Source organism: Lathyrus oleraceus, chromosome 2 (genome assembly GCF_024323335.1).
Source record: "Lathyrus oleraceus cultivar Zhongwan6 chromosome 2, CAAS_Psat_ZW6_1.0, whole genome shotgun sequence".
NCBI lineage: Eukaryota > Viridiplantae > Streptophyta > Magnoliopsida > Fabales > Fabaceae > Lathyrus > Lathyrus oleraceus.
In genome coordinates this window covers 469,569,460-469,585,732 of record NC_066580.1, presented here as the reverse complement: position 1 = coordinate 469,585,732, position 16,273 = coordinate 469,569,460, and the positions used below count along the sequence as shown (strand labels likewise).

Genomic DNA, 16,273 nt, shown 5'->3' with positions numbered 1-16,273 from the left:
ATGATGTTGCAGTTTGGACAACAAAAACAACAATCATCAAGTTCATCATTATGGAGATGCACCAGAGTGACCGTGTCAAATTGCAGTTCGGTATGCAACAACAAATTCTAGACCCTCTGACGTGTTCGGGAGACTGACATCAATAAGAGTCGATGCCCAATGGGGTTATTCTGATTGAAAAGAGTTCGCTAAAGAGATGTGTCGTCGATGGAGGAATCAACATCAACACATCTTAACCGAACATATCATACAAGGTGCTATACCAACTCAAAATTATATGAATTGGTATATGTCAATTACAACAGCATAGTTTGTGTATGAGCCGAGGTATTTAATCGACCAACGTCAACGAGTTTCGTCATCACACGCCCAACAACAAACCCCCATCCAACAACCAACCTCACATAATTACCAAACCGAACAACAATGTCAACTCACTAAAACCCAACGACCAACCTCACAACGTCACCGATACCAAATACACCAAACTACCAAACACTCAAACTCACAATCAATTCATGTCACACACCCAAAAACAAAACCAAGAGCATGACCCATACCACCAACAACCACATGCTGCCACCATAGCCCCTACCAATATACACACAAACATCACATCGTCAAAGCACCTAACCACTACATGACTTTCTTACACCACAAGAACCATTGATTTGTTTCCAAAATAATTTAATATCCCAATTCAACTAACCAGTCAGTCCACACATAACTCATCCACCACAATCCAACCACAAGAACATGGACATCGAACTTGACTACGACACTCCCGGCTCTTGGGGAGAAATGATTGAAAATTTGTTACATATGTCAAGACTCTCCCACCAACCACCTTTGCCCTAGGCCAATACTAGGAGACCCCAAACACCTCAGGGAAATCGTGGAAGACCTCGAAGGCAAGCAAATGCGCTGAGATGTGGAATCGGAGGGTGTTATGATCGACCAAATCATTGATTTTCTATTCAATCATTGTGTAATTTAATTTTTATATTGTTAGAATAATTTAAAATTAAAAAAAAAACAAAGAAGTAGTCATTGTTTATGACAAATATTTCTATTGGATGCATGCATGCGCCACTTGCAATGACATCATATACATGCATGCATCCATTCTAGTGGTGTCTTTGTTAAAAAAATAATGCATATGTTATTTTGTGTGGCTACTTCTCATACCGTCTATTTTTTTTTGAAACATGATTAGTTTAATAAATTATTTAAAATATTGATTGTTTTGATATTTAATCTAAAAATCTTACTTACTTAAAGAAAAAAAAATCAGAAGTAGCTGTCTATGTAATGATTGCTAGAGATACATAATTATAAAAAAAAAAATCAAAATGGAGCTATTAGTATATTTTTTGGAAAGGAAAAACACAAATCATAATCAGAATAAGAAAACGAAAAGATACAAAGTTTATTTACTAGTAATTTTTTGAATAGGAAGCTTGTTTATAATTAGACCGTCAGTCAGTACAAACATTTAGCTTTAAAGTAAAGTTTTATTACCAAGCAGGCTTTTCCTAACATGCAAGAAAACGTCTCCATAAAAAAGAAAGTAGGTCCGTCCGAGTCATCGGCGTTCTTCTTTCCGCGTTGCGTTCGTCCATTACGCGTTCTTCTCAAATTTTCATGTAGGGACAAAAAGTGGAATGGATTCAATTCAAAACCAAAAATCGGTTTTGTATTTTATTTTCACACGGTAATATTTATCACTTCTATAACTCTATACTTTAACCTTAAACTTTATATAATTATTAAAGAAAAAACTCAAAATATCCTGGATCATGCAAAGAGTTAATCAATAAAAATTTAAAACCCCAGACAAGCTTTTTTAATCTAATCACAATTAATATGCTTTTTCAGCTTTTATAAGCCCACATTTCACAAACCTCGTTGAAAAGAACCCACTAGTCATAAAAAAGAGCCATCAGTACAAACAACACAAATAACGCAGTTGACCCCTAAGACCCGAGAAACGGTAATAAGTCATTAATTCCCACAACAAAATGAAGTAGCAAGTTCTTTCCACGAAATCTTCAAACTTGGAGTCTAGTTTAACTCGCTGCTTCTTAGAACCCTTCCATAACCCTCTCACTGCTTACAAATACAAACCATTTTTTCATCCAAAACCTTCCAACTGCTTTTGATCTCTTCATATCAGCTTAGATTACATATTTACAAAACTCATCAAATCGAGAAAAAAACGGTTAAATTTGTTGTAGGATCCTTGCTTGGAGTTGGTGATGGAGAATTATCTGCAAGAGAATTTTGGAGGAGTAAAGTCCAAAAACTCCTCCGAAGAAGCTCTCAGAAGATGGAGAGATGTATGCGGATTCGTCAAGAATCCCAAAAGACGATTCCGTTTCACTGCAAATCTCTCCAAGAGAGAAGAAGCCGCCGCTATGCGTCGTACCAATCAGGTTTCTATTTTTCTATTTTTATTTTTATTTTTATCTTTTTAATAACCTTTTATTTATTTATTTATTTATTATTCAACACATGTTGGATGCCTCCAATGGTATTTTAGATTAATTATTAATATTTATCACAATATTATATTTGAAAGATACTTTCCCATTGCTATTGGTTGCTTTTAATAGTAAAGTTTTGTTAAAATAATATTTATTGCATATAGTTGTGTGTGTAGTATTTGTCATGTCGTTCATTTTTTGGACTATTAGGCTGTATATGAATCTTATGGGTCCACTTTAGACTCAGTTAGAAATTATTTGAAATTCAAACTTCAATTTTGATAAATTATTTGGACTATTTTGGAAGTAAAAGTTCACGGTTGTTATGTTCAACACTGCTGCTTATATCTTATTATTACTAATTCTGAATAAAAGCATCAACTTACCCTTAACCTTAAGAATTTGTATATTATAGATCTAAAGCATATCTAGTACTACATTATTTGGCAATTAAAATGTTGCTACATTCCATAAATGACAAACATAAGTGCATAAATTACCTAATCTTGAGTTTTGAGTTTGGTATTGTTGATGGGGTATGGATTGAATTCAAACATTAAATGCATTTTACTAGCATACATGTTTTTTTTTTTACACAAACTAGCATACAAGTTATAAAATGGAAACTTTTCAAAATAACTATGGAAGCATCAGAAGCAAGCTGACCAACATTTTGATTACATGCCATTTATAGCTTCTCTATCTATATCGGTTTAAGAAAAGGACCAAGGTTTTGATCTTGCTTTCCTTTTGGAGGCTCGCTTATGATTCACTCACACTTATGTGCTCAATTACTACATGAAAACTGTTTTTTTTCTAAATAAAGGGTTTGAGAAAACTGTTTCTCAAGACTTGTTCTCTCCTTACTGCAGGAGAAGCTGAGGGTTGCAGTTTTGGTTTCCAAAGCAGCATTTCAGTTTATCCAAGGTATGTTTCTTCAGCATTATTTCCATAGCTTACAAAAATTAGAGCCAATATATTTACTGCCATTCTTATCCACAGGCGCGAAACCAAGTGATTACAAAGTGCCAGAGTATGTTAAAGATGCAGGATTTCAAATCTGTGGCGATGAATTGGGGTCTATTGTTGAAGGACATGATGTAAAGAAGTTGAAATATCATGGTAAGATTGATGGCATTGCAGACAAGCTTTGTACATCAACCACCGATGGGATTAGTAATGAGACTGATCTACTGGATAAAAGACAACAGATATATGGAATCAATAAATTCACTGAAAGTCAAGCTAAAAGCTTCTGGGTTTTTGTTTGGGAAGCACTTCAAGACATGACTCTCATGATACTTGGAGTGTGTGCTATTGTGTCTCTGATTGTTGGCATTGCAACAGAAGGATGGCCCAAGGGAGCTCATGATGGTCTTGGAATTGTTGCAAGTATCTTATTGGTTGTGTTTGTGACTGCAACAAGTGATTATCGTCAATCATTGCAGTTCAAAGATTTGGACAAGGAGAAGAAAAAAATTTCCATTCAGGTCACTAGAAACGGATATAGGCAGAAAATGTCTATATATGAGTTACTTCCTGGAGATATCGTGCATCTTGCCATTGGTGACCAAGTCCCTGCTGATGGACTATTTGTTTCCGGATTTTCTCTATTGATTGATGAATCAAGTTTAACAGGAGAGAGTGAACCTGTGGTGGTGAACTCCGAAAATCCATTTCTCCTTTCAGGAACCAAGGTCCAAGATGGATCATGCAAGATGTTGATTACCACAGTTGGAATGAGGACTCAGTGGGGTAAGTTGATGGCTACTCTCAGTGAAGGCGGTGATGATGAAACCCCATTACAGGTGAAACTTAATGGAGTGGCAACCATTATTGGGAAAATAGGCCTATTCTTCGCGGTTGTCACTTTTGCAGTTCTTATGCAAGGACTTGTGAGCGCTAAACTCCAACAAGAAAGCTTCTGGAGCTGGAATGGGGATGATGCTTTGGAGATGTTGGAGTATTTTGCGATCGCTGTTACCATTGTTGTTGTGGCTGTTCCAGAGGGGCTTCCATTAGCTGTGACATTGAGCCTTGCATTTGCTATGAAAAAAATGATGAACGACAAAGCCCTTGTCCGAAATTTGGCAGCATGTGAAACCATGGGATCAGCAACAACTATATGTAGTGACAAAACCGGGACACTAACAACCAATCACATGACTGTTGTGAAAACGTGCATTTGTATGAAAAGCAAGGAAGTGAGCAACAAGACTTCTAGTTTGTGCTCTGAACTCCCAGAATCTTCTGTGAAACTGCTGCTACAGTCAATATTTAACAACACCGGAGGAGAGGTTGTGGTGAACAAACAAGGGAAACATGAGATTTTAGGGACTCCGACTGAGACTGCGATATTGGAATTTGGCTTGTCATTAGGTGGTGATTTTCAAGGAGAGAGACAAGCATGCAAGCTTGTTAAAGTTGAGCCATTCAACTCAACTAAGAAAAGAATGGGTGTAGTGGTGGAGCTCCCTAGTGGAGGTCTGAGAGCACACTGTAAAGGTGCTTCTGAAATAGTTCTTGCTGCTTGTGACAAAGTTCTCAATTCAAATGGCGATGTTGTCCCACTTGATGAAGAATCAATTAACCATCTTCAGACTACAATAAACCAGTTTGCCAATGAGGCACTTAGAACTCTATGCCTTGCCTATATGGAATTGGAAAACGGGTTCTCTGCCGAAGACACCATTCCTGTTACTGGATTCACTTGTATAGGAGTTGTTGGTATCAAAGATCCTGTTCGTCCTGGTGTTAAGGAGTCTGTAGCACTATGTCGTTCAGCTGGAATAACCGTAAGAATGGTTACAGGAGACAATATAAATACTGCAAAGGCCATAGCCAGGGAATGTGGGATTTTAACCGATGATGGCATAGCCATTGAAGGTCCAGAATTTAGAGAGAAGAGTTTGGAAGAGTTGCTTGTGCTGATTCCCAAAATTCAGGTTTTTTTACCTTCTTCTATTGCCTACTTCTTGATTGCTTCATTACCAAATCTATCTTTTAGTTAAAGATGATTATGGGTGATACTTTAAGTAACATAAATGTTTATTTCCTTTTAGGTCATGGCTCGATCCTCGCCTTTAGACAAACATACCTTGGTGAAACACCTGCGTACCACATTTGGGGAAGTTGTAGCTGTAACTGGTGATGGAACAAATGATGCCCCGGCTCTTCATGAAGCTGACATTGGACTTGCCATGGGCATTGCTGGAACTGAGGTGTGTGTCAAATATCTGATACCAAATTAAAAGAAAAGGGGCTTTACTACATTTTAGTCACTGATTAATTTTCTATTGCAACGATAATATCAGAGTCCTGCTAATTACATTATATGTGCAGGTTGCAAAAGAAAGTGCAGATGTCATAATTCTGGATGATAACTTCTCGACAATAGTAACCGTTGCTAAATGGGGACGTTCTGTTTATGTAAATATTCAGAAATTCGTCCAGTTTCAGCTTACAGTTAATGTGGTTGCTTTAATAGTGAACTTTACATCAGCCTGCTTGACAGGTGAGAAAGTTAGATTAATATCTCTACTTTAAATTTGGACTTGATATCAGTTAGCGTGACGGGATATAATTTTAGAAACATTTGATTCCTTGTACTTTATGATATAATACATTTTTCTCTCCAGGAACTGCTCCACTGACTGCTGTTCAACTTTTATGGGTGAACATGATAATGGACACATTGGGAGCACTTGCACTCGCAACTGAACCTCCAAATGATGATTTAATGAAGCGTTCACCTGTTGGAAGAAAAGGGAACTTCATCAGCAATGTCATGTGGAGGAATATCATGGGACAATCACTGTATCAGTTTATGGTGATATGGTTTCTTCAGTCAAAAGGAAAATCCTTCTTTTCACTTAATGGCCCCAATTCGGATCTAGTGTTAAACACACTTATCTTCAACTCATTTGTCTTTTGTCAGGTACTTTTTCTGAAAATGTTGAACAACTTATTTAGGAATAATAATTATTGACTGTTTGAAAAATTAGGAAAGATCAAGTTAAAAAAGCATGTGATATTTTAACTGTCGTATGAATGTGGCTTAGCAGTTTTGGGTTGGTCTGGTTTTGCAGGTTTTCAACGAGATAAACTCACGTGAGATGGAGAAAATTAATGTCTTTAAGGGCATATTGGATAATTATGTCTTTGTGGGGGTCATCAGTGCTACAATTTTCTTTCAAATCATAATAGTCGAGTACTTGGGAAACTTTGCAAACACAACACCTCTCACTCTGCTACAATGGTTCTTTTGCTTATTTGTTGGGTTTATGGGCATGCCTATTGCTGCTCGCTTAAAGAAGATTCCTGTCTGAAGAAAGCAAATGAACAACTCTTAATCAAAATGCAATGAAGATTGTTGTAATTGTTAGTTGTTATGGTTACGGTTGTTAGACCTTAGATTGCACTCATTCGTGTATATTCACTAACTCATTTGGCATTGTTTCGAGGCTGCCTTGGGTTAGAATCAGAATGGAGCAGCAAAGTAGAACTCTAGAGCCTCGCTGCAGTAATCCTTAGGCGACTGATGAATCACCATTTAACAATTTTATGAAAACCTGAACTTGTTGTAGATATTGATGACTCTTGTTGCCTAGAAACAACTCAACACTGTTTTATCCAGAGTTTTGCTTGACAACCTAAGAGTAAAAATAACTATTCTTCAATTTGTGGCAATTTGAATGGACGCATCCTGTTTGTTAATTTTATGTTTAAGTGATTCTGAATCAGTTCTTTTGGCTTCCATTCTTTAAATAGCAGTTACCTTAATACTACCTTTAGTAGCAGTTACCTCATTAATATTATCTTAATCTCAATTAACCCAATTTGCATTTCAAGAATAATAAAGGAGAGTAAAAATTCCAAACAAGTCCTTTGTAACCCCTTTTCAGCAATTGCTGTAGGGAATAATTTTCTGTACATTGGAAACTTCTAATCAAGGAATGAGGAAAAACTCTAGTAACTTTCTGTGAAGAAAAAAAAAAGATGTTAACAAATTGTAAAACTAAATATCGTTGTGTTATACTTTCAGTTGCATTGCAAAAGCATACAGTATATACATCCGGTATCTAAAGGTCTTGGTAAATTGTACTGTCAAATTCCTACAAATAGACATACAAAACAAAGAAAAAACTAATTCTAGACATCAGTCATTTCAACCTTTCTACTTTCATATAGATGGTAGTTCCAGAGAGGTTCAAGCAACTCCTTTGCATGCAATAATTTCTCCAGTTCATCGTCGTTTCTATCTTCTTTCATTTGCTGCTCTATCTTATGATATATTTCTTGCAGAGAAGACAGCATCATGTCACCCCAATCCCTGTCATCGCTGTTAAACAACTTGGAACATACAAACTGCAAGAGTCCTAATGCCAGCTCAAAGTCCTTTCGTTCTAGCCCAACAAGTGAACAAACCAGGAAAACATTTCCAACTGCATCCATTATACTTCGATTCTTTTTTAGTAATATAATCAGCATGGCCAGAAGTTTATTGAATGCTGGGCATTTATCTGTCTGAGAACTTTCAACATCTCCTTCACCTTCATTCACTGCAGAGAGCACAGTTTTGACTACGACCAAAGGCCATTTTGGAAAACGCAACTTCATTTGTTCAGATACAGTTGCATGTTCGCTTTCACTGTCAGTATCTTGTAGAACACTTAGAGACCCCAATGCCAAAATCATATCAGGTAGCCAAGGCCTTGCTGCTGAAACAAGACGTGACGCATATACAGAGCCTAAACATGATTCTATTGAAACAATTAAATCAAGTAAGTTATTGGCAAGATTAAAGGCTTTTGATGCTGTAATGGAGGATCCATCAGAACCAGCCAGAATCACATTGAGTATCTTGGCAGCATAACTGAAAGAGCTTTTTAGGCAAATTATAGTATTTTTTTTATCTTCTTCATGGAATTGAATTTTGTTATGAAAAAGATGGTTCAATGAAGACACTATATGTCGAATGCATTTTGATGTATACTTCAAAAATAATCCTTGGTTATGAGGAGCAAAACACATTGCAGCAGTATCAGCAATGAACTTGAGAACAGCAGTAAGCATCTTCACCTTGCAAAGTACATATTGAGCTTCATTATGTACAGATCCTATTTAAAAAGATTTAGCCAATTAGTCACAAACATCGACTAGATGTATATCCAGAGCTGATATACATAGTTCAAAGCTTCAAATTGTACTAGTAATGTTTAATTAGAGTTAACAAAAAGAGTCACACAAGTGTTAAAACAAATGAAAACGGCTAGATGCATGATTCTATATAACCCTTATAGTGGGGATTAAAAAAGGGTCATAGTCCTTCATAAATGAAATGCCAAATAATGATTGGGAAATTCGATGGTCAAATGTCATAAGAGAAGAAACCAGTAGATAATGGCCAAAAAGCAAAATAGTACTAGAAATCTGTGAGCATTAACAACCATGTGTACCCAATTACCCATCTAACTATTTACTACAACAAAATCTTTTAAGAGAAAATTAAAAATTGACTGAAATGAAATCAATTGAAGCACTTGAATTGTGCTTGAGCTTTTTTCCAACTTTTGCAGTGTGCTAAGTTACATGTATTTGGTCAAAGCAGCGCATTCCATTATCAGACCTAAAATACATTATGACTATAATACATGAAATGAAATATGAATGTATTTTCTTACCTCTTGGGCAGCCAGCATTTGTCAGAGACACCCTTCGCCTATTTGTGGAATTTTGTTTTTTACCTGATGTTGATTTCAAGTTGGATGAACCCACCTTGTGACTTTGTATAGAGTCATCCGATCCAAATAGTTTTTCTAAGCAGTCCAGCATGTGTTCAATTGTCAGATCCAATACAGTCTGATTAAACAAGTTTTTTTATCAGAAGATCAGCCAAGCAAGAACTAAAAATAAACTGGTTATTCTAAGATAATAATATCAATTCATCAATACAATGGAAGGACTCAAGTTAAATGAATGCGTGAGCTAGGTATGTAGGGTTACAATATCATAACAATCATGCTGAAAACCTGAAAATTTCGAGGAAAAAACAATTTAATTTTTTCCCAGACCATTGAAATTTTTAGCAAATAACGAAATTTTTAGAAGATAACTGGGCAAGAGAAGATGCAAATAAAACAAAATTCCAGGAAAGAATATTTTAATCACTAAATCTACATGAAATTAAAAAAATTTGCAAAAAGAGTGTACTTGCCTCTGAAAGTAATGTTGAAGAATCAATGTTACATTTCTTCCTCTTCATGCCACTTTTTACCCTACTTCGGCCAACATTATCAACCGTCATTTGCAGAGCAAGGGCAATATATGCCAAAACAGGTGATACGTCTATATATTCATACTTCCCACAATTCACAATGCTGATTTCAGATACCATCTTAAGTGAAAAAAACAACTTTTCTAAAGGTTGAGATTTAAATATAGCTTTCCTGGTATCCTCATGCTGCAGCAAGTCTCTAATTTGCCATGCTACACCAACAGCTACAACATAATCATCTTCAAAAGATTGCTTTTGGTTAACTGTCTTTGGTTTAACTGAAAGTTTTCCAAATGATTTAGATTTAACACTTGATTCAACTGAAAGTTTTGCAAATGATTTAGATTTAACACTTGATTCAACTGAAAGTTTTCCAAATGATTTAGATTTAACTGAAAGTTTTCCAAATGATTTAGAATTAACACTCTGTGATGGCATGTCTGCACCAAATTTAACGTGACAGCGATAAGCAGCCTTATGCAGTAGGGTCGTTAATGCTTCGAACATGTCATCAAAACCTCCCAAAGAAAGCAACAACTTATGTGCAGACCTAACTTTAGATTGGCGATCAACATCTTCGGGTAAACCACTGCAGTTTGTGACAACACTCATGCCCTCCTCTAGAAGTCCTTCAACGTTATCTGGACAGACAGTGGAGAAAATGTTGAATAAAGATGATTGAGCTTGTTCAGTAGATGCCGCAGTCAGTAAACCTTTCACTTTCTCTGCAGTAATGAACTCTTTGAGGAGATTCTTATAGCATGCTTCACAGGTTAAGTTATCACAAAGGTAGCTAGCAGCGACAAGAAAGCCCTCTATCAGATCTGCATTCAGCTTATCTGGTGACAAAACCAAACTCAGAAATATGTTTACAAGTTCCATAAGACGAGTTTTAGACGCTCCTTCCAAGATGGCATACTTGCAAAATATTGCACCAGCCAGTGGAGCCCTTTTTACAAGTGTAATGCAGCGATTACATGCCTCCTCAAGGGGCACTACTGAGGGAAAGTAAGAAGGTATAAGAAGTTTAGTTATCTTCTGGGCTACAGAAGGTTGATCACTAGCAAGCTCGGATAAAAGCAAATTGAGATCCACCACCTGCAGGGCATACACCACAATGAGCAGCCAACCAGTGAGAATTGATGATATTTGCAAATAAATTAGATACAGAGATTTCTAAAAGAATTATGAGTTTAAGAATATGTACCTTATTAAACTGAAAATTTGGGACATCCTTTAGATGGAGCAAGAGATCTGCCATAGCGACTTGTACCGTGAGCACATTATCCTGGATTAAGTGCCCGAGTCTTGGACAGAGCACTTTAAGTACTTCATGCGAGTGGGGATTCTCAAGCAAATAAATGATGCCATTCAACGTAGAAAGCCTTACCTCGTTGCATACATCGTGAGACATGTCACCAATTATTTTTGAAAGCATCTTCGTAATAATTGGCGACGGGATAACTTCCCAAAATAGCTGAAGGACACGACACGAACCCTCAACAGCAATTGTTCTAATTTCCGGACAATCGTCGACAAGCAACCTTTCTAACAAAAAGAACTGTTTATCGATCAATGTATCCTTATCCCCTTTTGGGGCATCAGGATCTTCAAGGGGGAATACATCCAATAGCAGGTGCAAAGCATTTTGACGAACATTTGAGTTTGCAGCCTATATTGATAAGAAGGCAGAGTAAAATATTGAACATAGAAAGGAAAATCACAAACTATTTTAAATATTATAATTCATACACATAACTGATTATAATTTACAAAGTTGCTAATCCAAAAAAAAAAACTGATTATAGGCTGGTATACCAACCAGCCCTCGAAAGTCATATGCAGGTTTTTTCACCTTGCATACAAACAAGGCTCTATAAAGAGTTGTGAAACTCATAGGCATACAAGACAACACCAGTGTAAATAATCACTCTGATGAAAATTCAAGGACCAATTAAATGATGCATAATCATTTTCGCACCGGCATAATACAAATCTTTATACCAAAAGTTTAACAAACCAACATCCAAACACTATAAAAGGTAGGCTGGAAACAGTTGAATTTGACAAGGCAATTTACCTGTAGAGATCTAAATATGACAGGCTCGGCAAGTCGATAGAGTAGTTTCTCAATCCCGTCAACGGTCCTCTGGTTGATAAAACCTCCCAAAACCCTCCTAATATATGAAGCAAAAGATCCAGAACTTGCATGAATACAACCCTCAACCAAATCCTGCAAGAATCCGTTCTCAATTTCACTCCTTGAATCTTCCGGGGCAGCTTTCCATGCTCGAAACAATATATCTCCATAAGCCTCCAACATGGACTTCCTTCCAAACGGAATCTGCGAACGAATCATTGCCAACAGTTCCTTCCTAAGTTGATCACTCAGCCCAAAGAGAAACGACAGAAACTTTCTTCCATCTTCAGTTTTCAAAAATAAAGGCGAAATCACACTCCGATTCAGCAACAGCTTCAAATCCTCAATGCTATCATCTTCAAAATCAAACAGAGAAAACGCTTCACGAAGCATGTAAACCCTGTGCACATCCACTTTCTTCTTCAAAGTCAACGTCCTCGAGAGAAGAAAAGGAAGTGTCTGAGAAATCAACGACTCCCGACCTACTAAATTCTCCTTCCACCATCCTTCACAGAGCGTCCCGATCCCTGAAGACAAAACAGAATCTGCTTCCAACACAATTAAATTATCATGCAAAGCTTGAACTCCGGGAAGCAAATCGGAGGGACCGAAAACTTTCTTAGGGTGCGAAACGCATAGAGACAAAACGTGAGTGAGAATTTGAAGACGTTGGAGGAGTTTTCCCTTTTTATCGGGTCGGGGTTTTTGTTCAGTGCCGGCGTTGGGTTTGCGAGAAGAGCGGCGGAGAGTGTTGGCGAGAGGGGTTTGAGGGTTGTCGGAGTTGGATTGTAAAAGGTTCTGGAAGGATTGGATGGTGGAGGTGATGGAGTCGCAGAGAGACGGAGGGAGAGAAGAAATGAGATTGGAGGAGGGTTTAATGGAATGGATTAGGGTTTTGAGGGAGGGTTTTGAAGATTTTAGGGTTTGGATTATGGCTAAGGAGATGAATTCTTGAGGTGAAGAGTGAAGAGATGAACGAAGCTTCTTCTCCATTGCGCTTTTCTGCTTCAAACGTGATTCTCAGTTACCTGCGCTGCAAATTTTCAAAATCTATGGACAGTGTTGAGCTGCGATTTTTGAGAGGGAAAAAACAATTTTCAAATTCTTATTTCATGTAAAAGAAAGAGTTCAAATTTTTTTATCATTCATAATCAAAATATTGATCTAATAAACTAATAAATGATATTTTACTCAAAAGTAATGTTTGGATTGATGAAACATATTGACGGAGCGGAGCGAAATGAAATATGACGGATCAGATACTCTTAAATATGTATATTTAAATAAAAAATAGTTAATTATTTTTAAATATATAAATATTTAAATAATAATATCCATGGATATCCGTAAATATGCATGAGTATATCTAAACCCACGTATACCCATCTAGCGAATACTCGCACGGGCATGAGGTTGGCACGAGTATCATATTTACTAAACGGGGTGGGTAGCGGAAGAATAATGGTTGTCTTCATGGGTATCCATATCTTTGTTATACGTGATTACTTAAGGGTGTGGGTAAGAATATAACATATTATCAAGCTTGCCCCTATTACATTTGTTTCGTTGCAGAATCAGAAATGGTGATGATTGCAAAAACTACGATAGAACGGAGCTTCCGATGCACTATGTTGATGTGACCTCGTGGATCAAAGGTTGCGATCACAATGCTTCTTGCACTATAGTTATCGGTGTTGAAGCGACGTCATTTACGATGATGTTATCTCTTATACTATGGACCTAAGGGGGGCACATGCATGATTAACACTTCAACGCCTAAGTCAGTTTATGGTCCAAGATAGTGGAAATGAAAGTGAAATTATAGATTGTGTACCTTAGAACCATTTACGAAGATATTTATATATTGGTCATAGTGGAGTATGTTAGGTAATGGGCCTCGTGGTATTAGGCTTTTGGGCGACAGTGAGCAGTAGGTCCCGGGTATTTGACTGACAAGGAACAGTTGCCCCCAAGACTTGTCGGTCATGTTTGATGTCGGGGGAGTCTTTCAATGATAGTGGTCGACCTTAAAGTAATTTCATATAGGCATCGGTTGACATGCGCCGCGCCGCTTTGGTTTTGCCAAAGTGTGATACGAATGCGAGCATTAATTACAATCTCATCATTTAAATGTTTTGTCATTTTCTCTTTGACATGTGATTTGAAAACGCATGGGGTAACGTGACTCAATTTAAAGTCTAGTTGTCTTCCCCATATGAAATTTGACTGTCGATTTGTCTTCATTTCATGCTTTCGATCCTATCTGTTCAATTGCCTTTGCATATATAAAGATGGAGAGAGAACGTGGATGAACTTTTTAACCTTCTCGCTGACTGAGTTTCCCCTGATTATTTAAGTTTTTCCTTCTTCTTTAAGAGCATTTACTTCCTAGAGTAACTGCTGTCGCACGTTCATAGTTTTAAAGCACTAAAGCTTCGATTTTTCAGCTTTCATTCTCGTTTTAGTGTCTTTGCCTTCCTATTTTAAGGTGCATTCTCTTCTACTCAGCTTTTAATCAAGTTTTATCACATTTTCATTACGATGAATGGTAAACCTATTATTGTCGAGAGTGACTTATAGGGTAGTGTTTCTTCTTCTTCAAAAAGGGGAATGAGGTATAAGTCGCAATCCTTCCTCTTTATTAGTGGGAGTTTTGAATCAGGAAACATCGTTTTGAGTGATGATTCGAAGATGAAAAAGTTGTGTGGAGAAACTCTGACAGATGAAGCTCTATTCATGAATACTTCAGAAGTTCGGTTCCTTGTGAAATTCGATGGGGTGAAAATCTTGTCGAGAGATCGACGCACCCTCCTGTCTTAACTGAGGCAGAAATAGAGAATGCCCTTCAAAGGAGAAATGTGTCAGTCGCTTTGTTTAAAAATATCAGGAATCAGTTGTTTATGACCCTAGAGAAGCGAAGATTGCTCATCACTTGGAGTCTGAAGGGCAGCATGATATCGTGTCTTGGGTCAATCTCGGTGATCATCATAGGGCTAACGTATTGGCCCGTAGGGGTCTTCAATTCATATAGTCGACCAATGCGAGTAGATATTATTTGGTGGACGCTAAAATAGTTGGGACTCATTTGGTCCTGAACATTGTTGAAGTCATAACTCATGACAACATCATGATAAGTGATACCCCATATTTTGTGATTATATTGGTAGGTCCGAGTGATAGGGTATGCAACTCTTTTGAGGGTTGCTTGGTTCCCTTGTACGAGTGTCTCTTCACCCGATTGAGGATACATTTACTCTTCTCTGATTTTGAAGTGGATATGATGAACCATTTGAAAGTTCCCCCTTCACAACTTCATCCTAGAGACTGGGCCTTCATGTTGATGTTTCAGCTTTGTGCTGAGTGCAAGTCTTGGAAACCTTCATTTGGGCTCTTCTTCGGCCTCTTCTATGTGGCTCGTACTTCGCTGGATGATGCTCAGGATAAGGATTGGCCGCCTTTCGTCCCTAAGTACATTGGTTCAACTCATTTGCTTATGATTGGGGAACTTTATAGAGTGTTTCATATGGGTGAAACCCATCACTTCTGAGGGCGCATGTGGCCTTCAGCTTGTCTTTAGATCAGGTGGGAAATGCACGCTCTTGCAAAGGTAGATTTCAGAAATATTGGTCTAGAGCTCATTTCCACCGGTCTGTCTCTTCTTATCACTTTAGGCCAAATTCTCTGTCTCCCGAAGAAGTGAAAGTGAAAGAGGACTTACATGTCTGGTATCAAGGACTCGGATATGAAGAAGGGTTTGACCCATTTGAAGTGTTTTCCTTTTAGCAAAAGAAAATGTGGATATATACTCGTGCGATTAATGCATCTGGACATTCCGAGAGACAAAAACTCTTTGGTGAAAATGGGGATCTGGGCACCCTTTTTTTAACTGTGCAACTTATTCTTTCGCATATAACATGAATCAGTTGAGTCAATTGTTGAAAGCTTTGGAACTCACAGATGAGCAAGGCCTCCTTGTCCGCCCGTCCATCCTGGTGCCGGCTATAATACCCTAATTATGTGACTCAACATTTAGTAAGATAATTCAACTTTAACTTAACATTTAGAGTGTCATGCATGTGTTCACCAAACATGAAAATAAAACAAAATATAATCATGTGAATTAAGTAGCGGAACCAATAGAGTTTGTCATATAACTTATGAATAACAAATGAATAACAAAGTGGTTTAGCAACTTCAAAATGAAAAGACATGTAACAACGAAATATAGACAACCCATCCTCAGTGCTACATATCATAGCAACTCCGCTAAAAACTTGAACCATAAATAACTAAAGAGGCATCAACACCATCCTCTAGCTCAAGCAACTACTCTTCTACATGACTTTTTATACTCCATAGGAGCACATAAAC

At 37.4% G+C, this 16,273-nt stretch overlaps 2 protein-coding genes across 3 annotated transcripts; one reads left to right on the top strand and one right to left on the bottom strand.

The window, feature by feature from the left end:
- The first annotated feature begins 1,701 nt into the window (after positions 1–1,701).
- On the top strand, positions 1,702–7,228 carry LOC127120477 (calcium-transporting ATPase 2, plasma membrane-type). 2 transcript variants are annotated; one of them, XM_051050914.1, is made up of 7 exons: positions 1,702–2,435; positions 3,359–3,413; positions 3,489–5,431; positions 5,549–5,707; positions 5,829–6,000; positions 6,125–6,423; positions 6,575–7,228. In XM_051050914.1, exons 1-7 carry the CDS (start codon positions 2,259–2,261, stop codon positions 6,812–6,814), a joined length of 3,045 nt encoding a protein of 1,014 aa, XP_050906871.1. In that variant the 5' UTR covers positions 1,702–2,258; the 3' UTR covers positions 6,815–7,228. The 2 variants fall into 2 exon arrangements, with proteins under 2 accessions (XP_050906871.1, XP_050906870.1); XM_051050913.1 differs by having other exon boundaries at positions 3,359–5,431.
- Positions 7,229–7,485: 257 nt separating this feature from the next.
- On the bottom strand, positions 7,486–13,041 carry LOC127120476 (uncharacterized). The gene is made up of 5 exons (XM_051050912.1): positions 11,843–13,041; positions 10,970–11,434; positions 9,703–10,860; positions 9,170–9,347; positions 7,486–8,605 (listed from the first exon to the last, which is right to left on the bottom strand). The coding sequence occupies exons 1-5, from the start codon at positions 12,893–12,895 to the stop codon at positions 7,638–7,640; spliced, it is 3,822 nt and encodes a 1,273-aa protein (XP_050906869.1). The 5' UTR covers positions 12,896–13,041; the 3' UTR covers positions 7,486–7,637.
- Positions 13,042–16,273: the final 3,232 nt, after the last annotated feature.